Genomic DNA, 26,077 nt, shown 5'->3' with positions numbered 1-26,077 from the left:
AGCGCAAAATAAGAAGGGGCGTGTGTTATCTAGGAGACTCGGTTATCTTGAGGAAGCAGTGCTGGGGTGGAAAGGCCATATCTCTGAGCTTAAGGAAACAGAGATGTGCAATAAATACCAGCAGCTGAGGGAAAGAAAGGTAGCCCAGTTGACCAAGTGGTCAAAAGCCAGATTGCGTGAATCCCCTGCTGTGAGTGTAGAGCAAATGTCTAACCCAGCAGCAGTCCCGGTCGTAACTGGAGAGGGGGTTGGAGTCACCAGTCCTACAGATGAGCCGGCCGCTGCAGTGGGGGGTTGGAATGTAATTCCCACTGGCCAAGCCGCTGGACAAGCAGCCATTGATGGCACCACTCCAGGGGGGAACGCAGGGTCCTGCCCGGGGGTCCCATTCTACGCTGCAGAGGGAGTCGTTCTAGATGCTTCCACTACTGCACCAGGAGACGACGCTGAGAAGGTTCCGGGGGGAACCGTGCCGGGAGTCAACGTCGCAGAGGAGTCGGCGGCCGAGGAGGGAGTGCCATCGGAGGTCGATGACTTCACAGAGGCGTCAATCGTGAGAGCCACGGAGGAGGACCCACTCAACGCAGAGGGATACCATCCACCAGAGGCCGCTGGAGAGGCGCCGGCGAGGGCGTCAGAGGACGTCGTCGTGACAGCTGGAGGAGAGGAACCGTTGACGGCTGAGAAGGAGGTGCCATCAGACAGCGTTGCTGCTCCCGCAGACCAAGCTGTGGGCGCGGTGGAACTGCCACTGGAGGTCGCGAGAGAAGCTGCAAGGGAGATGGTCGATGGAGCCGCGCAGGCGAGGGCGTCAGAGGACGTCACCACCGAACCATTCAATGCAGAGGGGTGCCAGCCACTGGATGTCGCTACTGGAGAAGCTGCACCAGGAGAGGCACCGTCGGAGGTGTCAGCCACAACAGCTGTCATGGAGGACCGTCCAGAGGGCGCCGCTACGTCGGACGTCGACACCAGCCCACTCAAGATGGAGGGGAAGCACACCACTACGCCAGGGCGGAGAGCCATGGCCAGCCAGCCGGGTGGTCCTACGGAGCCTCGGGGTAACCAAGGTGGCAGGCTACCTGCTGAAAGCGGCGTGTCCTCTGAGCCTCCAGTTCACAACGGTGGCAGGAGGCAAACCTTGGTTTGCAGACCAGTCAAGGTAAAATTATGCGGTGGCAGGCTACCAGCTGAAAGCGGTGTTTCCTCTGAGCCTCCAGTTCACAACGGTGGCAGGAGGCAAACCTTGGTTTGCAGGCCAGTCGAGGTGAAATCATGCGAATGTGCGAACTGCACACCTCCTAACCTCTTGATAAAATGCGAGTGTGAAATATGCAAGCCTCCTGACCTCTTCGCTCCAGTCCGGTGGGTCATGAGGAAATTGCGGAGAGAAACGAGAGGCAGGGTGCTACGTCAGGTCGCTTCAGTTCTTACCGCCAGGATCCAGGCAGAGAGAATGCTTCGTCCTGGTGGGGCTGGAATAATTAGAAAAAAGAAGGTGAAGATAAAAGATGAGCCTTCCTCACCCTCTGCGGAGGGGGCAACCAGCTCTTTCTTGGCAACAGCTGAGAAGAGGCCCCAGGAGGGAGCTGCTAAAAAAAAAAAGCAGTCCCACTGGCGGCTGGTGGTGCCAGCAACGTGACACTGGCGAACGGACTGACACTTGCGCTGCCACCCTCAGAGTAAGGGGGCAGTGCGGACGAGAAGCGAATGCCATGCGAGGTGTCTAAAAAATCGAAATGTCTTATTTGAGCGACTGTTTACATAGGAATTTCGAAATATATTTTGTAAATGAATGTATCATTTCTAGGTTTGCAATATACCACAGAAGAAAAACTTAACGCATAATGAAATGTATTAAGCTACTTGTAACTTCCAAAACTATGCCACTAAGTTCAAAATGCAACATAAGTTGGGAGGTTCTTCCGCACAACAACAATTATTCTCTACTGATATTTGACTCATGGTATGAGCAATCAGACCTGTTTGGATTATTATTTGTTGATTGTCTAAAAAGCATTTTTGTATGTGTGCTTGAAGTTTAAGTTAAGGCTTCTTAAGGTGAAATTGTAGATCAACTATTTTAATAATCTTTTAACCCTTTTGCCCAAATTGCAATGTCAGTTACCATGGCAAAATGCCCTAAAATAGGACATTGACTTAGTGGGAGGAGAGAAAAAAGACAAGACACGTGGGTGTCAAACAAATGGGCCTTGGAGGGTTCATGCTTGAATATAGATAATAACTACAATTAAAGTTAATTTGTCCTGGGATTTAGGAAAAATCTCAGGGATAAACTAGTGGAAAAGAATTGTTGCTAAATTAAATTGGTCTTGATTTACTATGAAGTAAAGTCAATTTGAGATCAAATATTAGCCACAATGTCCAAAAAGTATTTCAAACAAATTGAGAACATTAAGTTGAACTGTTAATTGTTTCAAAATATGGGTTTGGAGCCACTGAGAGACAATGTGTGTTGAAAATGTAACCTGTATGAGTATGGGATCAAAGCAGTTTACAGAGAGCCATACTAAATAATTGTTTACCGAGCCGTTATCTAAAGAGCCAAAAAGCTCACGAGGAATGTTTTGTGTGTGTCCTGGATCCTAGATCAGACACACAGGTGGCAGGTGTGGAAATAATCTATGATTATGAAAGATAATTGTGGATTATTATTAATGATATAGTAATGTACTTTGTCATCTGTCCTGTTGAAGAATACATGTCCCTTTAAGTTGAGTCTAGCAGGCCGTATTAGACCCCCTGGTGAGGTAGCTGCTTCAAAGGGCCACTTGCATACCAAGCGGGGGAAGGTTGTGAGATAAGAAACAATAGGTGGACAGGGCAGTAGGCCAGAGCTAGCCTCCCCTTGTGTGATGTGTAACAAGAGACAGGACCAAGCGCAAAGCCTTGTGGGTAACCAGAACTTCCTGTTGCTTAAAGATCTGCCCTAAAGGCGGACCTTATGTGTGGAGTTGATATAATAGGCTGCCTGAGCACAGGATTTTAGATTCAGAAGGAACAGTGCCGTGGGTTACCTGAAATATGGGTTTTAAGTAACTTACCGAGATCCTACAAGAGAGTGAGAGACCAATAGTGAGTAACATTGTAATTTTGTACTTGTGATGTGTACGTCTGATGTGAAGTCATATCCTTAATACTCTGTGTGTTATGTGCTTATTCTCTCTCTCAGGTTTTATTACCTAACCACTAACTACCGGTGCCTAAAGTGCTAACCTTTGCTAACTGGTAACTAAGTTTTAGACTAGATTATGTTTGTAATGTTTGTATAGTAAATAAAAAACCATCAAAGACACCAGGTATGAGTAATGTGCTTACAACTCTCTCCACTCTTCTTGTACCCTTTCAATGGGTCTAGCGATTGTAGCTTAGCTGCATCAAACGCAGAAAGTGCGATTTGCTACAAAATTGAACAGGAACACTTTGCAGATTAAAATGTGAACAATCTGCTATTTTTGAATAGCCTAACCCGCTTAAAATAGGGTTAAAGTGGTTCAACTGATTTTGATATCACACCAACACATTTTGCAGGGGACCAACCCCCTCAAGGACCCCTGTGAGAACCACAGCTTTGTATGATGCAAAGTTGTTGCTTATACATTTACCTTTGATGAGCCACTCGCAGTTCCCATTGACAGAGTAGTTCCCTGGCCCATCTGTGACGTAGCCTGGGGGTCCCCTCAGCACCTGCCTGTGGCCCTTACAGTCCCCTGCCCAGCATCCAGGGGCCCCAGCTAGCAGCAGAACCAGTGGCAGTAGGGACACAGGAAGGAGGGAGGCCATCCTCGCCACCACCTTTTGGAAGCAAGAAATAACTACAATTTAGGCATTTAAGAGCGACTTACAATAAGCATGGTAAACACATACATCAAATGCAGAAAGACAGAACGGTGCCTCAGTAAACTAGGATCACGAGTAAACCAAGAACCTAGCATCAGTCTAAAAATAACTATCAACTAGATGAGTTTGCAGTTGTATGACGTGACGGCAGCCGAATACCAAATCGCAATACTAAATATTCTGAGAATTCAAATCAAATGTTCTGTTCAGCGAAAAATGGGGCCTGTGTAGTGTGCATACCCATCAGAGTATATAGCAGGTCCGATTATGACTCATTATGTTATCAGCACCAGTAGAGTGGGATCTGGGATGACTTTGTTTTGGACCTGTGACAGTGAATCTCATGTTTCATACTGATCCAAGAGCCAATGTGATCCGACCACAGCTAACAGCAGGGTTTATTTACACTACAGGCCTGGCTGCCAGGAAGGCTGATACCAGCTTAATGGAACGAAAATGGAACATTCTGATATTTCACAGGTTACCAGTCCTCAGTCTCATTAATGAATACAGTAAGCATGTACACCTGGAACAACTAAACAAACATGCATGCAGGGACAATGCTGCTGCTGCTGCAGGGACGTTCAATTTCATGTAATAAATGAAGTGTATAACGTTTGAGAAAAATGGATGCCTGCATGCTGCAATCTCTTGCATTGATGAAAGCTAGGAGGGTGAAAGGATATGCTGTTGCTACAGAGATACGTGCTGTAGGCTGAAACACACTAGCATCAACAGAAAACAAATGACACAACACAAATCCCTTGACTGTTTATTCACCTAGTTAGTAGTATAGTAACCTCATCCACTGCACATCGACTTGCACATAGATTGTCTTGCATGGGTAGCTTTCTAGCCAACTACATGATCCATGTACTAAGTATGCTAACAACGCTGTGCGAATACACAGAAATAGGGTTTAAGTCTAAGATATTGCAATTTGCATATTGTAGCTATAGCGAGCAGCTAAAAACACCTAGCAGCAGAGCAGATAGCCGCAGGACATCACAACCAGTGTTGCCAGGTTTTGAGAGAGAAACAAGCAACCGGGGCTATGAAAACAAGCCCAAAAGAAGCCACACCACATCACAGGAGCACTCTAACCCAATACACATTGGCTATTTGAAAATAGCCAATCTACAAGCTATCTGGTACTTTCAAAGAAAAATCTTAGAGAAGAAAAGTGAACATTTTGGCATAGTTTCATAATAAAAATAAAATCTTGTATGGGGGTCTCTGGCACAAAATATTTTCAGAAGGTTGTGTCTGCAAATACATATTAATTTGGGTGGTCCTTCACATGAAGATGTTTGAGAACCACTGGTTTAAACAACATTAGGAACCAACAAGGCCAAAATAAGCAACTACACTTTAGAAACAAACAAGCCCCCCAAAAAAACGCAACCCGCAGCTACCAATTTTTACAAGCGACTTCACAGAAAAAACAAGCCCAACGTCGCTTATAACAGGCAGACCTGGCAACGCTGCTAGCTAACGGTCGGTAACACAAATAACGGACAGCTAGCCACATTATAACACTCACCAGTCCCCGTCTCTGCGGCCTCATCGTAGATTTACATGTTCGACGAAGAGCTTCACGCGCAGAAGCCAACAAACAAGTCGTTCCGCCGGTTAGCAGCTAATGCTGCTAGCTGTTGGGAGTCAAGTGGGTTCACAACAAACACAGCAGCCTGTTTGCTAGCCCAGTTAGCCACCGTCGTTAGCCAGCTTGGCTAGATCCAGATGCGCAATAATACCAACGTTAAACCGGCAGGAAACAACTCCATAATGTTATTATACGTCTTCTTATTGCTGGAGGTAATTCTTAATAATGTAAGGGTTAGGTTATTATGTGCCACGGCATTGTGCACTGTCTTATGCGGCCAGTACAGTAGCAGCACCACAAGCCCTGCGGTCCATTCTAATAGATGCCTGTTGTTTTGGTGATGCAGTCCAGTCGTTGCTAACACACAAAAGGCAGACCTTTAACTATTGTGGTTCTAGACTGCCCTCTACCGGACATCTCTAGCCTTGTTTTTTCCACATCTGGTTTGATTTTGATTGAATACTTTATTTAGAAAGACATGGAAACAGTACATGGAAGTACAATTCACAATACAGAGGTCCTTTAAACTGGATCGCTCATAAAAGCACAAAGGCTTATTTAAAATGAGATTCCCACGCAATTCAATTTCAATTCAAAGGGCTTTATTGGCATGAGAAAACATACGTTTACATTGCCAAAGCAGAAAGCACAATACAACAATACAGCAAAACAATCAAAACAAAAAATATGTACATTTGAAAGTCAGAATCTTCAATAGATCAATTTCTATGTACCAAGATCACTGGGTGCAGGTCTAGTGCAGGAATATACACAATGATTAGTCTTTAGGGACCATGCACTCAAATCATGATGACATTTAAGAAGACAGACAGATATACACTACTATTCAGAACGTCATACAATCAGTTAACAGGTTACTGGTATGAAAAACAACTTACTCCTTTTGGTAGGGCATTCCTCATTTTTGTTGCATAGCATGAGAAAGAGTTCATTCCCTTGTTTGTGCCATATCTGGGTTGAACATGATCAGTGGAGCTGCCTCTGGTGTCGTGATTGTGGACTTCATTTACGTTTTTTTAAAGTATTTAGACAGGTACTTGGGTATCCCAATGTTGTGGTGTATCTTGTAGACCAGGCCCATTGCAAGTTGCCGTACTCTGTCCTCAACCCTGAGCCATCCAACCCTAGCAAAATGAGCAGGGGTTAGATGGGTTTTATGTTTGAGGCCAAGAAGTAGCCTTACCAGTTTGTTTTGGGATGTCTGGAGCCTTATTTTTAAGGCCTTAGTGTTGTTGTGATACCATGAGAAGCACGCATAGTCGAACCTTGGATGAGGGCCCCTGTAAGAATCCTCAAGTTATTCTTACTGACTAGAGAGTTAATCCGATACAGAAAACGTGTTCTTTGATTGACCTTTTTAATGACTCTTTCTGCCATTCTATCACCGGTTTGCCTCCAAGATGGAACCAGCAGGTCTACAACCCAGGTCTACAAGCTCATCATAGTGCCGCGCTATGAGCTTGTAGATCTGCTATTTTAGAAAATTCTTGAAAATGTGTGCATATCTTTGAATATATATATTTTTTTAAAGCAAACATTTGTAACTCAAATATATGCTTCTGGGGGTCCCTGGCACAAAGCATTTTCAGATGGGGGTCGCGGTCAAATGTATATCAATTTAGGGTTCCTTGGCATGATAAAGGTTGAAAACCACTGTAGTACACTGTTCATATCCTCCTGGATTCTGCAGGAGTCTCCTTGATTTCAACCACATCTCCTTGAGGTCTCCTTGATTGTCATTTCTTGATTTGGTATCAATCTCCCAAAATTCACCAGAACACAGGAAATTACATCTACTATGCTAAAAAGTAGATGTAATTTACTTTTACGTGTGGTCAGTGCATGCAATCATACAGTGATATTCACTTTTAAGTAATGAATGTTTATTAAAGGTGGGTGTTATATTGCCTCAGTCATCAAATACATTTCTGTAGGCCTACTTTTTGCGTTTTTATGGATGAAATTGTACCCATCATTTTCCAATGCTAGTAAAGCAAGCCTGATGAAAGTATCAAACTCATCTGATCAGTAATCAGCTATATTTATTATGATATATTAGAGAACAAACAACATGGTCAGGTGGTCTCAGGAGTCTCTTTCAGGGTCTGGGAGAGAACTGCCTCCAAAGACAGGCCTGGACAGTATGTTGCTAAAGCAGTAGTACTGGAAATGTGTTTAGATACCATCAAATGTCAGGAACATCCCAACATTGTTTGTGTGCTAAGTTGACCGATCATGTGTGGTGTAGTGGCTACTGGAAACAAAATATAGGTTTAAAGCTGCACTATGTAACTTTCCTGTTTTGAACCTAGGTCTGCGCAAGTTCTGAATCTTTTTACCACCGAGTTAATACAGCCTGCATGCTTGCTATGGGGATAAATTAAAATTTGGCCCAAAATTTGTGTCAAAACAGAAACAAGATTGTGTCATTGAAGGTTGTGTCCAACCTAGACACAGGATCTAAATGTCTCAAATAGCAGGGAGACAAAATACAACCACGCCAATTGTTTAAGTTATATTGTATCATCATATAGATCGGACAAAACATTTTATTCACTATAAAAATGTACAAAATAGAGCTTTAAGTAGTGCCATGTTTGTTGATTGTCTGACACACTACCAAAAACATTAGCTGTGATAAACAAAATAATTGAATAACTTTTATTATAGAAAATAATCACCATATATTAATGTGCACAAAATATACTCAAAATAATCACAGTGATCAGAGATCAGCAAACAAAAAATACAGCAAAGGTAATAGAAAATAGAAGATTTAATCCAGATCAAAGCTCAGATTTGATGTCCCAATACAATCAGATATCAAAGTTATACCAATTGTTTTTCCTGTACTTCCTGCATTTTCTTCATATCTTCCTGGTCAGATATCCTAGCATGGTTTTATGTCCCGAGATGGGTTGTTCACTGAATACATGACAGTCCTCAAGAAATAGTTCAAATGAATAAAATAAACACAATAAAATGTAAGTAGAATATACAAACAGAACCCAATTATAAAAAAAGAAAGAAAGAAAATGTACCCCACAAATAACCCAAAACAAAATCCTATGAAAATGTTAAAAACAGACCATCATCATTTCATAGGCACTAAAGGAAGGCACAAGTCAAGTCTGGTTGTTAAAAAACATACATACACAGGCCTGTCACAACAATAATTACATAATCGCCTGATCGGAATTGAGCTAATTGCAATTATTTTGCATTATCATTACAATTTTCCCTTTATCTGTATACACAGCTGGATTAAATTAACAGAAATTTAATATTTCCATCATAATGTCATAGAATCACGTCGTTGTCCATCATGGTGGGTTGTGAGCTTGTAGATCGGCTATTTTCTAACGTATACAATTATTAGGGATATGGCTTATTATGGCCACAGTACCATATTTATTTTGATAATTAGCACGGGTCATTGTAAGTCATTTAATAGGCTTTCTATATTTATGTTATTTGTTATATCTGCCCAGTGCAATTTTTGTTTACAAATCCTAAAAGGTAAACAGAAATCTAATATTTATTCATATGTTCCAATGTTCAATGCCAAAAACGACATAAAACCATTAATTGCAATTATTTGCATGACAATCTGCAACTAAAATTATTGTGACAGCCCAAGATGTTACATTGCTGAAATTGTATGCAAAGAGATAAAACAATCTACTGCAATATTGCACAGCGACAAGAGCATATGCAGTAGTTAATATATATTCATACACTCACATCAATATCTGGCTCAGGCCCAACAAACACTGAGCATGATGTTTCCTCCTCATGAGGTATGGACAGATATCTTTCCTGGTGCCAGAACCATAGGTGTGCTATGGATCCCAGGGCCAAACAGTGGGAATATTTTTTCATTGAACTGACAAGTCAAGGTACACAGATGCTTCGATGTTTCAGCATCCCAAAATGACACCTCGCTTTTATCCATATTCAAACTGACCCGGATGCGCTCTGGCGACTTCTCTACCTTCAGTTCCTTACGCTCTGGGGTCATGACGGTGTACACCCCCTCGCTGTGGCTGATGGCCCACACGCCACGCTTTGTGGACACTGTGAAGGTCTTCTTTCTGATCAGTGACTCTTTGCACACACCCAGGATCCACTTGGGAATGTCGCCAACAATTACATCCCATTTGTGCCTGCCGGCAGTGAAGCCCTCGTTACCCAGGACAAAGACACAGGGATCAAACCGTTCAGGGTTGGCGGGTGCCACTGCCACCTCCTTCTCCTCGATTCCTTTGAGGCTAGTGAGGTCAGGGTCCAAAGCCAACCAGGGAGAAACTGTGTTAGGGTCGAACACCACTGGGTCTGTAAAGAAAGAAAAAGGTATGAGCATGTTGGTACCTTGCATGGTTTCATGTGTGTGAATGGGTAAATGTAATGGACGTTTGTATACCCGTTTGTATACCCAACACCCTCTAGTTTGGTAAACTAGAGGTAGACTTGGACACTCGACCGATAACTACCCCCAGCGCAGTGAAATCTCCAAATTCCACGCAGGTGCTACTAAGGAACTATCTTTGTCAGCACTGACATTCCCAAGTAAAGGCAGTAACTACGCGTTTGGTTGAATAGTTATGTTTGGGGTCAAAGGTCAAACTAGCTGTTATGGTTTGGGGTATTAAAAACTACCTCATGAATACATAAAATTCATATATTGTATACCAATAGCAATAACACATTTGGCTGGCCAGTTGAAATACTTTAAATGCATTCTTCTCGAGTTTGACCCTTTGTGCAGCTACTGCAGTTAGGCTTTGTATTGTGGGCTAAAACCACTATGTGTATGTGCAAGTTTGACTAATAATGCATTAGCACTCATGACAGTCACTTCAAACGGGCAAACAAATATCTCTCAATATACATCTCTCTGCCCCTTTATTTCGAATACCACGCAGATTGGATAAGTCGATAAAAGTGAAATGCAATAAAATGTCTTTGTGGTGGGTTCTGCACGCATCAATAATACTGCGATAATAAGTATTCATGGTTACCATCCTCAAATGAACCAATGTGTAATAAAGGTGCTAAACATTATTTTCAGATCTATGCCCAGCTTTTACAATCCACAAGCTTCACTCTGAACCAAACTCACAACAAAGGACAATACTCACTATAATTGATATGGGTCTGCATGTCCTTCCATATCTTGAAGCCCAGAGAGCCAACATGTTTTGCCATGTCCAGGAGAGTGTCCTTAGGGTGCTGTGGGTTTTCCCATGTTAAGCGGGCCCTAATGCAAGATGTAAACAGTAAAACTTTTAGTGAAGTAGTAGAGTGTATGCAGATGCACGCACACATGCACACACTTCCCTTTTAATGCACAAATTATTGTATTGTATTTTATAACCCAAGGGGTGCCATTTGATTCTGGAATTTCCTTCAGTGTCAATTAAGTATCTAAGTTTCTCTGTCCTTCTGGCTTTTTGGCTCTAATGTCTTGACATTTGTCGTATTTGTAATAGTTGTCTTATATTTGTCTCCATAGCAGTGTTGCAGGCTTTTATTCATGATTGTTGTTGAGTCCTACAGCATTTAAAGTTTAAATTAAAAATTTAACCTAATAATTTCTATATTATTTTGATGATACGGCTATTTTCTAAAGTAGGGACTTGACTGTCTGTGAGGATACTGGTACCTGGTATCAATCTTTGTACTAAATGGTGGTTGTTAAGAGTCAAAATGGGAGATGAGCCCATTGAAATAACACAGAGATAGCACATACAGAGACAAAGTGTTGTCACTAGGTGTGAAGTCAGTGTATGTTAAAATTACCTTCTATTGACCTGGTTCTAGTGTTACACCCCCTCTGCAACCTAAGTTTCCTGTGGTACAATCAAGATTTAACTGAATTGTACAAACGGCATGTTTATAAGGGGATGATAACAATTTAAAGATACAGAAAAACCTGGGAATGGAACTTCTGATGAACAGAAATGCATTTGATAGCGTGCATTCCAAAAGGAGCATGCATATAAGGAACAAGCATAAATAAGAAAGACACTATTTTACCATCATTGTATATTTCATGTTTCTCATGCCTGTCCAGTAGACAGGCCAGTTCATAATTCTGAGGTCTCTAGTCTAGACCAGTGGTCCGGGGACCCCCAGGGGTCCTTGAGGGGGTTCCAGGGGGTCCCCAGCTAAATGTGTTGATACATTTTAACCCGTGTATCCATATTTCATACGTTGGCTATTCAAAAATAGAAGATGTACACGCTCACAGCGCATCACTTCGTGCCGCGCTGCAAGCTTGTACATCTGCTATTTTTTAAAAATCTTGAAAGTGTTTGGACAATTTTGAATTATTTAACACATATCTTCTCTTCTGGGAGTCCCTTGCATAAAACATTTTCAGATAGGGGTTCACGGCCAAATATATATCAATTTGGGGGTCCTTGGCATGAAAAAGTTTGAGAACCACTTATCTACACCACTGATCTACACTATACCTACTACACAACTGTACAATTGAAGTGCTATTGTCCATTTTTGGAACAGCTTACCTCATAGTTAAATCCGAATATTTCTGAAATACAGACACACAATTTGAAGTTAGTATAAGGTAGAAGAAAAAACAAAGAATGTTTTACATTGCAATGAAAAACAACATTGTATGCAACTAATTATTCAGTGTTTATGTACGCATCTAATGTCTCTCGCTGCATCATTATAAATAAAGGTATTGTGTTTTTGGGGAGTGATTTAGTCTAAATGTTACAAGTTCAGTATGTCACAGTTACATTGTTCAACTGCCTCTGCAAGCAGGAGAGGGCCATTTTCTCTGACATCATACTTCACACTGAAGCTGGCGTGTATTAACCCATTAAGACCTGAGGCCAATTCTAAAAATATTTTCTAAATCCAAAAAGTTTTTTGAAAAAAAATATAAATATTTTTTCACGATTTTTCAAAAATAGCAGATCTACAAGCTCATAGCGCGGCACTCGGTGCCGCGCTATGAGCTTGTATATCTGCTATTTTTTAATAGCCAAAGAAATCTAAAATGACACAGACGTGTCCCCGGTCTTAATGGGTTAAATGGATAATACTAATAGGGCATTAGCGCTCATCCGTGCCTGTTAACTTGAGCATGTAACTTGCTCTAAGTCTAAGGCCTCTACTACAACTATTTATTGAATGCATGTAAAATGTTCTTTAGCAAATAAAGATTAATAGTCTGTCTCTAGTCTAGAGTAAGAACCCCTACTGCTGGTATCCAGAACTGCACAATGTCTTATTCTTGCCATTTTCACAGAACTTACCTTTAAGAACAGTACATCATCATCATCCCCCATTTCCTTCTTGATGGTGTCGATGTTATCTGACATAGCCTGGATGTCGTTGCTTATTTTTGCTATTATGTTGTCCACGGCCAAGATCTTCTGCCTCTCCTCGTCAGCCAGGTCCTTGAGACGGACAGCCTCTGCTGTCTCAAGGACTTTGTGGAGTCTCTCAAACTCTGCCTTGATCATCTTCTCTGCCTCGCTGGCCTGGTGCTGTGGTGGGAGGATAGGGAGAAAAGATAGGAATGCATAGACAGGAGCAAATGTTGTTACAAAAATGTAATGTAATGCATGTAAAAAAAAGAAAATGCAGCAGGGTGCAGACATGCATAATAATATTACATCATAATATTACTGTGAAAAACTAAAAACAAAGTAAAAAGAGCAAATAACATTTCAACCCTGCTTGTTGTTATCATGCAGGGGTGAAACATTGTTTGCTTGTGTTTACCACAGCAGCAAGCTGTTGTCTGTACATCACCAATACTAATCTCTGTACATTTACTGAACTTGCCATTAAAACAATGCTCATAGAATTGAGACTTGGCATTTGTTTCATAATTATGTCATGGCTATGTTCTCGTTTTTTGAGCACATTCCATTCCTCACTGCCTTCTATGAACTTATGTGCTACACAGGTTTTTAAAATGGCTGACAGTGAGCCAACATAGCAGTACCTGTAGAGCCTGCCAATGTCAGTAAATAAATACTATACATAACAAAACTTGACAAGACAAAATTACCTTGATGCATTCTACCGTGTTACAAAAGTTATTTCTGTTTTTTATGAAAGAGTCCATTTTGCTTTCAGAAACCTGGACAGTAAATCCCAGCTCCTCCTGCAAAGTAGAATAAAACAGTAATAATCAAAAAAGATTGCAAAAGAAATTGTGCAAAACAAACAGTAAAATCCTTTCTATTTCTAACTCAGAATGTAGGCTACAAATGTAACAAAACAAAAAAAAACCTGAGTAGTCATAGTTCATAATCCTAGTGGTTCTCAAAGTGGGGTCCGGGGACCCCTGGGGGTCGGGTCCTTAAGGGGGTTCCAGGGAGATAGTAATCTGAGTTCCCAGAAGTTTTCGCCAGCTCTGGCGAGGAACTTCTGGGCCAGAGCCCTGGTATTTGTGGGCGGGATGTAACTAACGCTCAGAATCTGAGCGGACACGCCTCTTACCGGTCTGAGGCTGTGCAACTCGTCTAAAAAGTCCGACGAGAGGCAAACAGTAGTACACAACAATGGCGGCCGCAATTTCTCAAGGGGAAATTGCTTCCCGTCGATCCTATTTAGATGCAACACCCACTGCATGTGGATCCCGCCCCCTTTTCTTCATTGGCTGTTGATTTGAATCACAACGCAGTGGCCGCGCCCCTGCTGTCCAAGCTCCGACGCCCAGACTCCCAGACTAGGGAGATAGTGATGAGCGGGCCGACCCGTAACCCGCGGGTCCCGCGGGTCAACCCGCGGCGCGCGTGGTCGAGTCAGGATTTCAGAGGCAATTATGCGGGCTGCGGGTGAGTGGGTCAGCCGCTCGCACACACAAAAAATAAATAAATCACATGCTCTTGTTTTGTCTTTATTCCTAATAAGAATAATATAATAACAATAAAACAGTTTGAATACACTTGGGGTGTATACTTGAAGATTATTTTCTAACCTTCATGATTTTACAGAATTATAGGTAGGATCCGCGGGGCGGGTTGAGCCATAGATTTATATATGGGTTCGCGGGGCGGGTTGGGGCGGATTGGGTTCCGGGGCGGGGCGGGGCGGGTCATGAAAAAACTACACTACAGGGAGAACAACACAAATCTTGTATGGGAGCACCTGGCTGGCACAAACTAATTTCAAATGGGGCTCAATGGCCAAATACATTAATTTGGGGGTCCTTGACATGAAAAATTTGAGAACCACTGTGTCATAACATACACTCCAAACCCTGATTTTGATTATTATTACAAAAATGACATTAACCACTTCAGCCCTATAATTACATTTCGGCCATTTGAAAATAGCCGATCTACAAGCTTACAATGCGTTACGATGCGACACATTGTAAACTTGTAGATCAGCTATTTTCCAAAGATTTTTCTATACATTTTGAACTTGTGAAATGTGACATTTACAGTACAGGGTACTTTTACTTTAGGTACTTTAAGTACATTTGGATGCCAATGCTTTTGTACTTTTTAGTCAAGTAACATTTTGAACACAGGTCTTTTAATAGTATTTCTGCATGGCAGTATTGATACTTTTAGTTAAGTAAAACATTTGAGTACTTTTCCCACCACTGAACATACCTTACAGAAGGACACCGCCCTCTTGATCGGCAGCAGCTCGTGTGTGCCATGCTGTGCCACACATTCCACACAGATGGGCTCCTCGTCCTTGTGACAGAAGAGGCTGAAATCCAGGCGGTGCTGGGTACAGTGGAGCTCATCCAGCGGTTTGGGGGGTGTGGGTTTGAAGAGCGCCTTCTCCTTCAGGAAGGACTCACAGGCATAGTTGAGCGCCCTGTTGGGGAATAAAAGGGCTGTCAAGATTACACGTTGAAGTTGACGATCACTCAAATAATCGCGATTAACGATTTAAAGGAGTTCACCCAAAAAATGACTTATTTTCTATCAATTACACACCCCATGAAGCCTTGATTTCATGGATTTATTTTTGTTTTGTTTTAAGACAATAATTTGATGACCGTGTGTATTTCCGGTAGGAGACACAAATGATCTACTTTGTGTCTCCTACCGGATACATTAGCCGGTAGGAGACGGGAATCAAATTATTAGCTTAGGAATGCGACAAAAACAAAAAAGAATCCATGGATTCAAGGCTTCATAGGGTGTGCAATTGATAGAAAATAAGTAATTTTTTGGGTGAACTCCTTTAATTGTGTTTGGCATTGGAACATATGAATACAATTGTAATTTCTGTTTGCCTTTTAGGCTTCGTAAATAAAAAAATGCACAGGGCAGATATTACAAAATATTATAAATATTAAAAAAGATCTTGACATATTTCATAATTTTGTATGTGTAAAAATCGCAGAAATAGCAGATCTACAAGCTTACAGCGCATCTCCACATCCACATCACAAAGAATAGCAGATCTACAAGCTTACACGACTTCATTGTAAGCTTGAAGATCTGCTATTTCTGCCTTTTTAATATTTGAAAATGCATGAAACATTCTCAACGATTGGAAACGATTATGCATAAATAATTGTGATTAGACGATTATGTAATAACTGTGACAGGCCTGTTGGTGATCTGCTGCTGTTCGCCGCACTCCTTCCTGCACACGGGACACTTCGCCTTCTGCTTTAAGCACTGCATCAGACATCCTCGGCAGAAGCTGTGGCTGCAAGGCAGCAGCACCGGATCCTTGAAGATGTCTCTGCAGATGGGACACGTTAAGTCCTCCTGGAGCGGGAACGTCTCCTCGGACATGTTGTCATCGACCTCAGAAGTGTCCATACGCTCAGCCATGACGGCTCTCTGGTCTGGCGTCAGGAAATGCCTGTTTACTTTCGCTCTCTCTTCTTAATAAAATGGCTAACTTCTCGAAGAGCAAACTGTGACAAACTATACGCACCCGCGGTCTCTGTTGATTTGTCGACGCTTTCCTTGCCTCTCTCTGCTCCTTGTCAAGACAAACCCAATTTTTTTTTTTATTGCAAAACGCAACCTATTGTCTGACGTTTTGGAGAGAGAGAGAGAGAGCTACCGCCGAGCTAAGTAGCAAAGTACTACTCTCTACTTCTACTCTCAGCTCACGACTGACACGGAACTAAGTCACGTGACACTCCCTGTTGGTTCCGGAAGAGTTTCAAAATCGAGACAAACCAGAAATACAAGCCAATGGGTACAATGGAGTGTGCAAAAATAACGTTTGCATTCAACGCGCCACAGCGTGCAACTGAAGTCCATATATGGTCTGACTGGGAAACACAGGGCACACCTTTCATAGCCAAAGGATCCCATGGACATGGTACACCATAGACTCTAAGGGGTTAAACTGATGAATTCCAAATATTATTAAAGTACTTTTGTTTGAAAATGTTTTGAAAATTGTACATCTACAAGCTCATAACGTGTTTTGATGGTATGTCTTTTGTAGCCCAGATTTTCGAATAGTCAAATAAAGAATAGGATTAAAGTGGTTTAACTGTTCCTCATTTCGCTGGGGACCCCCTGGAACCTTAGAATATATATTATGGAACCCCGTCAAGGACCCCTGGGAGTCCCCAAGGATTCAAGGAACTACCTTGGGAGTCAGTGCAAACCGCTGTTGTATTCTGTACAGGGGTAGAGGACTCAGTGTGTAGCCCAGGGTCAGAGGGGCTGAAGCGATGTTGGCCATTTTCACCACTTGGTAGTTCATCGGGAAGTCCAGTATCCAGCTGCAAATGTTTGGGTGCTGGTCTATAGTCTCAGAACTTTTGGGGTGAGACTCTTTCTTTGGTGTTTCGCCCAGGTGGACAGGGTTTTGAGGTTAGATTTAGGCATTATTTCTGTGAGGTTAGGGTTAGGCATAGTTTTAGTGAAGTTAAATGTCAGGGTTTAAGCGCAATCAAGGCGAAACACCAAAGACAGAGGGAACTTTTGTGTTGAATGCTGAGCTGTAGTCTAATAACAGCATTGAAACGCATCTGTTTCCCTCATCCAGGTGAGAGGGCAGTGTGAAAATCCATGGCAATTGCATTGTTGGTGGATCTGTTTTGACAATACAAATTGACATGGGTCCAGTCCAGTGAGGCGTGTATTATTATAGAACACCAAATGTAACCTCTGAAAACATTTACTGACAATAGAGGTGAGGGCAAAAGGTCGTTCAGACATGATGCCTTGGAGTGCTTAGTTGACAAATAGTACTGTCTTGAGCTCGAGTCATAAGCGCGATACAGTATATCCCCCTGGACAAGCGGCCGAATAGGGCATGAAAGTTATGGATTTGCAGCAAAGGAACAATGAGACGTCATCTTAAAATTTGCGGCGCAGCCATGGCATGCAAAATTAAGCTCAAACATGTACCTTTGTTGGTGCCGATGGTAAAACAATATATAGGATATCCCTCCATCAAAGACTTTGAAACTACAATCCTAAGTGTGATTTAAACTCTTCTCTTTCGATTACAGTCCTGTCCGGTTTCTTCTCTGCAGAAGGAAGACTTGCTGCTGTTATAATACTAATATTTGTGTTTTGATGGAAAGTTTACCAAACAAGAAATAAATATACCAAAACACCAGACAATGCCATATACAACCCATTGCGCTTTATTTCAAAACACAAATTATAAAACATGTTAATCTTCCAGAAATGAAATATTTCATAAGACCAATTGAGTAGATTGATGATTTTGACATTTTTCAAAAAGTACAAAGTGTGAAAAATAGAACTGTCTAAACAATCACCTTATACATGTAAACCTAACTACAAAAGTCTACACAGTGGTGGGTGGGTGGTTTCACACAGATGAGCCTATTTATATTAAGATTTGTTCAAAATAATAACATTCATTTATAAATCAGCATAATCATGTATAAGTCAGCAGAATCAACCAAATATCTATTACAAATTATATATTTATCTAAAGAAAAAAGTTACATAATTGTTGGCACTGATCATTTGTAGCCTCCTGTACTGTACCTCTCGCAAGTTTAACAGCATTGAGTCACATTTCTTGTGTTTGATGACATCAGAGCATACTTTTTACTTTTTTGCTTCTAGACTAGATCTAGTCTAGAAGACCCTTTCAAGACCCTTGATATCCTCAGGATTTTTTTTTTAGTGACCAGATGTTTTCTTTTCAAGTCAGAATTTGTGTTCATGGAACCAGTTACATTTTGTTTTTTATCTACAGTATGTTCCGGGACCGGGTTACAAGATGTCCTGATACTAAGTCAAATCAATAATGCTGTTGATCTTGAAAACAAACAAAATCAATTAACAAAATTAAATTAATGCATTTTTGTTGCAGATTTTTTTTTTGGTGTATCTTATTTAGGAGAAACATAGGGAAAGGGAAGCCTGTGATTTTAAACCTATGTTTTTGGAAATAGATTTTTTATTTCACAAAAAACATTTGTTGACTCTCTCTACATATATACACACACAAACGTATGTATATACACATATAGAGAGTCAAAGAGTCTAGTTAACTACTAGTCTCTTTCCACAATAATATTCTATAGCACTAAGAATATATACAATAGTTAGTATATATATTCATAGATGCCCACATCTATATCTGGCTCAGAACCACCAAACACTGAGCATTATGCTTCCCTTTCATGAGGTGTGGACATGGGTCTTTGCTGGTGCTAGAAACATGGGTGTGCTATGGAGCCCTGGGCCAAACAGTGGGAATATTTTGTCATCGAACCGATTGGTCAAACTAGTCAAGGAACACAGATGCTTTGCCCTCCCACCGTCCCAAAATGACACCTCTCCCTTCTCCATATCTAGCTTGATCCTGATGCGCTCTGGACGATTCTCTAGCTTTAGTTCCATACGCTCTGGGGTCATGACGTTGTAGGCTCCCTTGCTCAGGCTGATGGCCCAAACGCCACGCTTTGTGGAAACTGTAAACTTCTTCTTTCTGATCAGTGACTCCGTGCACACACCCAGGATCCACTTGGGATTGTCACCGACAACTATATCCCATTTGTGCCTGCCACTAGTGTAACCCTCATGACCCAGGATGAAGACACAGGGATCAAATCGCTCAGGGTTAGCAGGTGCCACCTGCCTCTCCTGGCTTTCTTTGATGCTAGTCAGGTCATGGGCCAAAGACAACCAGGGAGAAGCCGTGTTGGGGTCGAATATCACTGGGTCTGGAGTGAAAGTTATTGGAGAAGTACGAAGATAGAGCGAAAAAGAGACAGAGATAGAAGAGACAGAGATTATAAATGGTGCTAAACATTATTTTGTGATACAAATCACAAGCTTTACTTCAACCACAAACTGACAAGGGACTACACTCACTATATTTGATATTCGTCTGCAGTTTCTTCCATATCTTGAAGCCCAGAGAGCCAACATGTTTTCCCATGTCCAGGAGAATGTCCCTGGGGAGTTCTGGGTCATCCGCTGTCCACTGGGCCCTAATGCAAGGTGGCAACAGCACAAACTGCAGTCAAGCTGAGGAGATTGAAATGTTTACTGGTAAGCCAGGCAAACTTAACCACTTAAACCCGGTTCACTTCGTTGCACATCAAATAGCGAAAATAGCAGATCTACAAGCTAACACGTTGCATGGTGCTTTGAGCTTGTAGATCTGCCAATTTTGCAGAATGTTCCGACTATTATGACATGCCCAGAATAGGGATGCTAGGCATAGTGAGAAAGATGAAGCCCCTTGGATGAGTTTAAAACAATGCTCTCTGGATGCTACAGTGCATACACTACATTCAATTATTCATAATTGTGAGCCTTTATGACAACTGTCTTTGTTTTGCACTCAGTAATAATGTCTGCCTATACTTTAGACGTCCACTAGGAGGATGTTACCTCTTGGTTATTTAATTAGTTTTACCCGTTATCTTTCCATTCTGGCATTTTAATTTAAAACCACTTTGGAATTGAAGTTCCCTGTGTAGTACGGTGAATATTTAAATTGAACAGACGTTTACAAAAGCAGATTACATGATCACAATGTTTCACATCGCAATGCGTTGTGAGCTTGAACTTACCTTCTTTTTAAATCTCGAAATTTCTGAAAAACAGAGACATAAATAAAGGTTACTGTATGGTAGCAAAAAAGAAAACAAGTTTAAATAGCAATTTCTGGAAAATAAATAAATAAATTGATTTAGCAAGCAAAAAGGTATTAGACAGTATGTGAAAAATAAAGTGTAGGTAGAGTATTTGTGTAGGTAAGTGTAGTCAATTAACTATACACCAGACCAGGTATGTGATAGACCATGGCTTATTCGTGTATATCCTATATTAAAAATGGCAACTGGAAGGGCTGGCGGGGCGGACCGCGGCCACGTCACTCTGACATAACCATAAACAAGCCCGCCCATACTGTATAGATATGGATGCATATATGGAGAGTTCAGATCAGGTTGTCCAGAGCCACATATCCGACCGATATGCCAATATATGGTCATGCGTATATATGGGGCCGGCCGACTTCTAACTCGGCATATGTCTGCAAGGACTTGGTCGGATCAGCGGTGTGACGTCGGTGTTCGAATATAATATTTAGAGGCTCTGTAAATACACCACCTAATAAAGGCACCTCTCAGTGTACTCATTATGGTACTATATATTAGTTATTTCTGTTTACTATTATACTTGTATATGGGATGTAAGAAATACAAATCTGGAATGCAAACTGAATTTACTTTCAAGAATGACAGATCCACATCTGTCATTTGCCTCTTGAAGGTGTCAATTTCCTGCGACAGAAGGGAGATGTCAGCACTTAAGCTGTCTATCATGCGCTCCATGATCGCGACTTTCTCCTGCTCCTCGTCAGCCAGGACCCTGAGACGCAGGACCTCCTCTGTGACGAGCACCTTGTGGAGTCTCTCGAACTCAGCCTTAATCATCTTCTCTGCCTGGCTGGCCTGGTGCTGTGATAGGAGGATAGAAAGAATGACAGGGATGCAGACAAAAAAGGATTGTATAAAATAAGGATTTCGATCATTCACATTTGGCACAGGACAGGAACGCTAAACATGATCTGATAAATAAAAAGAAGTTCAGTAATCTGCCAGAATGGAACATGTATATTGCCTACTGTACATCATGTGTTACTACAACTATACATGGTCCTTTCTTGCGGCATGTTTGTGTCACTCAGTATACACTGTTAAAATTCTTAAGTATGACATTTACAGAACTTGGTTCAACAGAACCACGCCCATTCGGATAAGTTCATTTAGGTGTTTCATCTGTGTGTATGCCACCTTGTTTCTCCAGCACATTTCAAATTCACTCCTAACTGCTCTGTCTGACCCGACAGGTTTTTCAAAAGAGATGGCCGTGGGCGGAAAATGTAGTCCTTCCCCCCTGTAGACTCTACACAGCGAGTAGACCGGGATCAACTCGCTTTGCAGGTTGCTGATCCGGTCTGGCTCTACGACAAGAGCGGATACAGAAATGGAGCATGCATGCATGTACAGTATGAGTGTGCAAATTACCGGATACAGTAGGCGAGCTCTAGACCGGATCAGAGCACCGAGCAGTAAATACAAGCCTGCTGCGGAAAGCCTTGTGACATGAGGTTAAGCTACAGGAAGTTTACTGGTTTAGAATGAACCTTGTGAACTTACTTTATACAAAGGTGCTCGTACTCGTAGCACTGCTACGAGTACGAGACAAACCCATCAACACTCGATAGTCAATCATTACCTTGATGAACTTTACGGTGTTGGAGAAGTTATTTTTCGTGTTCAAGAACGACTTCACTTTGGCTTCAAAAATGTCGACTTTAAACGACAACTCCGCCTGCAGTGTAAAGAAAACACACAGTGAGGGGGTGAACCAAAGCATTACAAACAAGCAAAACATTACAGGCAGATTGTTTTGTATAATGCAGTGATTCTCAAGCTTTTACATTTCAAGGACCTCACTCAACTCTTCATTTGTACACTGTCAGAGTTACAGACTTGTAAGGGTCAATTTAGAACCCCCTCAAGGAAATCTGAGAGCACCTGGACCCCACTTTTTGAGAACCACTGCAAGTCTAATTCATACACGCTTCACCTTGCAGTAGGGCGCCCCCTCGGGGATGGTCAGCAGCCCGTGTCCGCGGTGCAGAGCCACACATTCAACGCAGATCGGCGTCTCGTCCTTCAGGCAGAAGAGGTTGAGCAGCAGGCGGTGCAGGGGACAGTGGTCCTCTCCCAGGATCTCGTCGGGTCCCTTCCAGCCGCGCTCCTTCAGGAATGTCTCGCAGGCGCTGTTAAGCGCACGGTTGGGAATGAGCGGCTCGTCGCCGGCCTCCTTCCTGCACAGGGGACACCGCTTGTTCTCCTCCCGGGCCTTGACCAGGCAGTCTCGGCAGAAGCTGTGCGTGCACGACAGCAGAACAGGATCCCGAAAGATGCCCTGGCAGATGGGACAGGTCAGCTCCTCCTGGAGGAGACTTACGCTGTCTTCCAGGAACACGGGGGACGTGGACGTGTCCATGCTCCCACTAGTAGCAGCCATGACTTAACTCCGCGCGCGGCCCTTTCTTCTTCCAGGAAGTGCGATTAATTTTTTTTACTTTCGCTTTGACAAAAGAAACGGCGATTTGAATGGCAAACCGAGGAGCTTGGCGTCGTTCAGAATGTCACGGAGGTCGTGCTCTTCGGCTTGTCCTCGCCAGATTTTAAGTGGTTTTCTGGCTACAAACACACTTTTTAAGATGAGTTGTAGGGAGAGGCGCTCGAAGTTGAACCGCGGCTCCAAGTTCCTCAAACTCCAACCGTCTGGCTGTGGCAGTGTTGCCAGATTTTGCGAGATAAATAAGCAACCAGCTCTATGAAAACAAGCCCAAAAGATGCAACTAGGCTACATGGGCCCTTTAAATCTATCGATCCGTCGGCCAATTGAAAATAGCCGATCTACAAGCTCACAACGCTTCGCGATACGAGGCGTTGTGAGCTTGTAGATCTACTATTTTTAAAAAAATCTTGAAGAAAATGTGGAATAGTTTTGAAACATTTTAACAACATATCAACAACAATACATATTCATTTGAGGGTCCTTGACATGGAAATGTTTGAAAACCACTGGTTTAAACTTTAGGAAACAAGCCCAAGATAGCACCTACACTTTAGAAACAAGCCCAACAAACCGCAACCCGCAACTACTACCAATATTTACAAGCGACTTTACAGAAAAACAAGCCCAAAGTCGCTTATAATAAGCGGACATGGCAACACTGCTCTCTGGTCCCCAAAAAAGCTAGCAATCTCGCGATATCTCCGCTTCTTCACGCTGATGCTATTGGTTTGTTTGATTGATTGAATACTTTATTAGCAGTTTGCAAAAAAAGCACAGGAAAGTACAGTCCAATACAAGGTCTGCTAGGATTTAAAACCCAAGCAAGCCTATGGCTTTTTTTCCAGTGGGGTCCTTTGTACTCAATTCATCGAAACATTTAATGACAGACAAATATACACTACTATGCGAAACATAATATAAACAGTTTAAACAAAAATATGTACAGTAAACAGTTGGGGGGGGGGGCTTTGACTTTTACAGGGGCCAGTTTCGAATTGCAGCCACCTGTAAGTGCTCTTTTAGAGCGGTTTCGAAGGAAAGTCAGAGTAGGGATTTACTAGCCTGGGATCCAGCCTGCTTCACTACCTTCGGCGGATTTTTTTCTCACTTATTTTCTCAGTCTGGAAAGCCTCCAATCTCCAAGGGAGGCTCAAGTCTGTGGTGCGGGGCGAGACAAAAAAAAAACAGTGTGATCGTTGTGATCCGTGATTCGTTTGAACAACATCCAATCAGCAACGACGTTGCCTACGTAACATATGTAGTTCCAGTGTAGTTCTGCAAAACGAGTCAAATAGGAACCTTTCCAGACTGAGAAACGAAGTGAGAAAAAACATCCGCCGAACGTAGTGAAGCAGGCTGGCTGGATCCCAGGCTAGGGATTTACAACACTCATTTACGACTGTTGGTAGGGGGTTCCACATTTTTGTGGCATAGCAGGAGAACAAATGTAACCCCTTGTTTGAGCCAAATCAGGGTTGAACATGATTAGTGGAGCTCCCTCTGGTGTTGTGATGGTCAGATTGTCAGACCGGCCCGACGCGTGATTACAGGACCAGATTAACACACCTGGGGGCCCCTGGGCACTGAAGCTCCCGAGCCCCCCCCCCCCCCTGACGTTTTTCTGTTTATTGAATCATTGATAGTGGTGCTAATCATAGGTGTGGTCACCTCAACCGTTCTCCTCTGCAGTTCTGGCAGTCCTAGATTGGAGGGTGCCAAGTACTGTAGAGGAGGAGGGGTGGGTGGTCTGTCTGTATTCAAGACAATAATTGAATGGTCTTTTGAATATAGTGATGGGTGAGAAATGTAACTTATATTATGTTGTACAACCTCGATTGGAATGTTTAGATCAGTCATAGGCTATGTAGCTGGGTTAATGACTGTTGATAAATTCTTAAAAAAAGAACCCCAAATTTGCATCTCTGGACTTGGCCAATCGGTCACTTTTACACATCTCAAGCAATTATATGATTGCTAACAACAATGCAAATATAATAATGCAACACAGTAAAGGGGCTTACAACTAGAGCTACAGTCGTATGTATCCATGGGTTGGCGTTCATTAGAAATTGAGTTTTAATCATTTGACTGACCTCCATCCTGTACTGGAGAGTGATTTTTGTGTCAGTGCAATGTCACTGGTGTTCACTTTATTCCATCGGTGGGTGGAAGTGACTCAAAACTTTTTTTGTGTATTTTTATATCAAAAGTCCATCACATTCGATTTTTTATTACTTCCTGAAAACGCAAACGTACTGCATGATGACGACGATCAAGGGTTCGAAATAATCATATTTGAAAGGGTCACCCTCGTCTCTGAGCTAAATTTAGCTCAGAGAAAATTGAAATAAAAAAAACAATTTTCATGACGACTTTAATTCCTATTGGATAATCATATCATGATCAAGAGAATGGGTGATATTTTCGCGGAGCGTGTAGATCTGCTATTTTCGGCTAATGTTTCTCAGAATAGGGATGCTAGGGGTTAATGTAAAAAAAAAAGAGAAAAATCCTATCACACAACGATTTGGTGGCTCCCCTGTAGTAACCCTGAGGACACCATAGGGGTCCTGGCTCTACAAGATTGAATCAAGCACATAACCATCCAGATGCCACACAGTCTGTCAACAGAGGGAGCCAGAGCAGTATTCTTGGCCAGTGCGTTGTGAGGCTTCCAGGAACACACATCTCCACCTCCAGGAACAGGACTGGGTGGAGACTTAACCACTACTTGTGTGAGGTTTTTGTAGCTGTTCAAGATGAAACAAATTCTAGAGAAATGTGTGGTTGTACCAATGGCAAGAAATGAATTTATGACCTTTACCTAGGGGAAAGGTCACAGTTTGTGACAATATGTACCCATACTGTGTCACACTAGGGCAATTATCACTACTAATTCTCCTACCCTTCTTGGAGGACTTTGTGTGTTTGTGAATGCTTACCGGGAGGCCAACTCTTTGGGTGGTGCACTGACAGTTCAGTTCCTTTTTCTTTGAGGAGAAAAAGAAAACACTTTTAGATGTGTCTCATCTCATTTATTAAAATGTTG

The 26,077-nt window shown here is 42.2% G+C and overlaps 3 protein-coding genes across 5 annotated transcripts in view; all 3 read right to left on the bottom strand.

Moving 5' to 3' along the window:
- The window catches only part of megf8 (multiple EGF-like-domains 8), a 45,276-nt gene extending 39,488 nt beyond the window's left edge, over positions 1 to 5,788 (bottom strand). For 2 of the 3 annotated variants that reach the window (XM_084052543.1, XM_084052544.1), the window contains exons 1-2: positions 5,405 to 5,788; positions 3,627 to 3,816 (exon numbers count right to left, since the gene is read on the bottom strand). In XM_084052543.1, the coding sequence (XP_083908669.1) occupies positions 3,627 to 3,816; positions 5,405 to 5,428 (214 nt within the window). In that variant the 5' untranslated portion in view covers positions 5,429 to 5,788. Of the gene's footprint in view, positions 1 to 3,626; positions 3,817 to 4,641; positions 4,781 to 5,404 lie in introns of those variants that run through there. The other variant, XM_084052545.1, reaches the window with a different exon arrangement.
- A 2,347-nt stretch (positions 5,789 to 8,135) lies between these two features.
- On the bottom strand, positions 8,136 to 16,587 carry LOC311042638 (nuclear factor 7, brain-like). The gene is made up of 7 exons (XM_084053497.1): positions 16,061 to 16,587; positions 15,103 to 15,316; positions 13,545 to 13,640; positions 12,781 to 13,014; positions 12,022 to 12,044; positions 10,630 to 10,748; positions 8,136 to 9,823 (listed from the first exon to the last, which is right to left on the bottom strand). Exons 1-7 carry the CDS (start codon positions 16,288 to 16,290, stop codon positions 9,282 to 9,284), a joined length of 1,458 nt encoding a protein of 485 aa, XP_083909623.1. The 5' UTR covers positions 16,291 to 16,587; the 3' UTR covers positions 8,136 to 9,281.
- Positions 16,588 to 18,054: 1,467 nt separating this feature from the next.
- On the bottom strand, positions 18,055 to 23,292 carry trim35-28 (tripartite motif containing 35-28). The gene is made up of 6 exons (XM_084053128.1): positions 22,522 to 23,292; positions 22,168 to 22,263; positions 21,156 to 21,386; positions 20,496 to 20,518; positions 19,789 to 19,907; positions 18,055 to 19,637 (listed from the first exon to the last, which is right to left on the bottom strand). The coding sequence occupies exons 1-6, from the start codon at positions 22,966 to 22,968 to the stop codon at positions 19,093 to 19,095; spliced, it is 1,461 nt and encodes a 486-aa protein (XP_083909254.1). The 5' UTR covers positions 22,969 to 23,292; the 3' UTR covers positions 18,055 to 19,092.
- Positions 23,293 to 26,077: the final 2,785 nt, after the last annotated feature.

This window comes from Gymnoscopelus microlampas (assembly GCF_963454915.1).
Source record: "Gymnoscopelus microlampas genome assembly, chromosome: 3".
In the NCBI taxonomy this organism is placed as follows: domain Eukaryota; kingdom Metazoa; phylum Chordata; class Actinopteri; order Myctophiformes; family Myctophidae; genus Gymnoscopelus; species Gymnoscopelus microlampas.
This window is presented reverse-complemented; position numbering and strand designations above follow the sequence as displayed.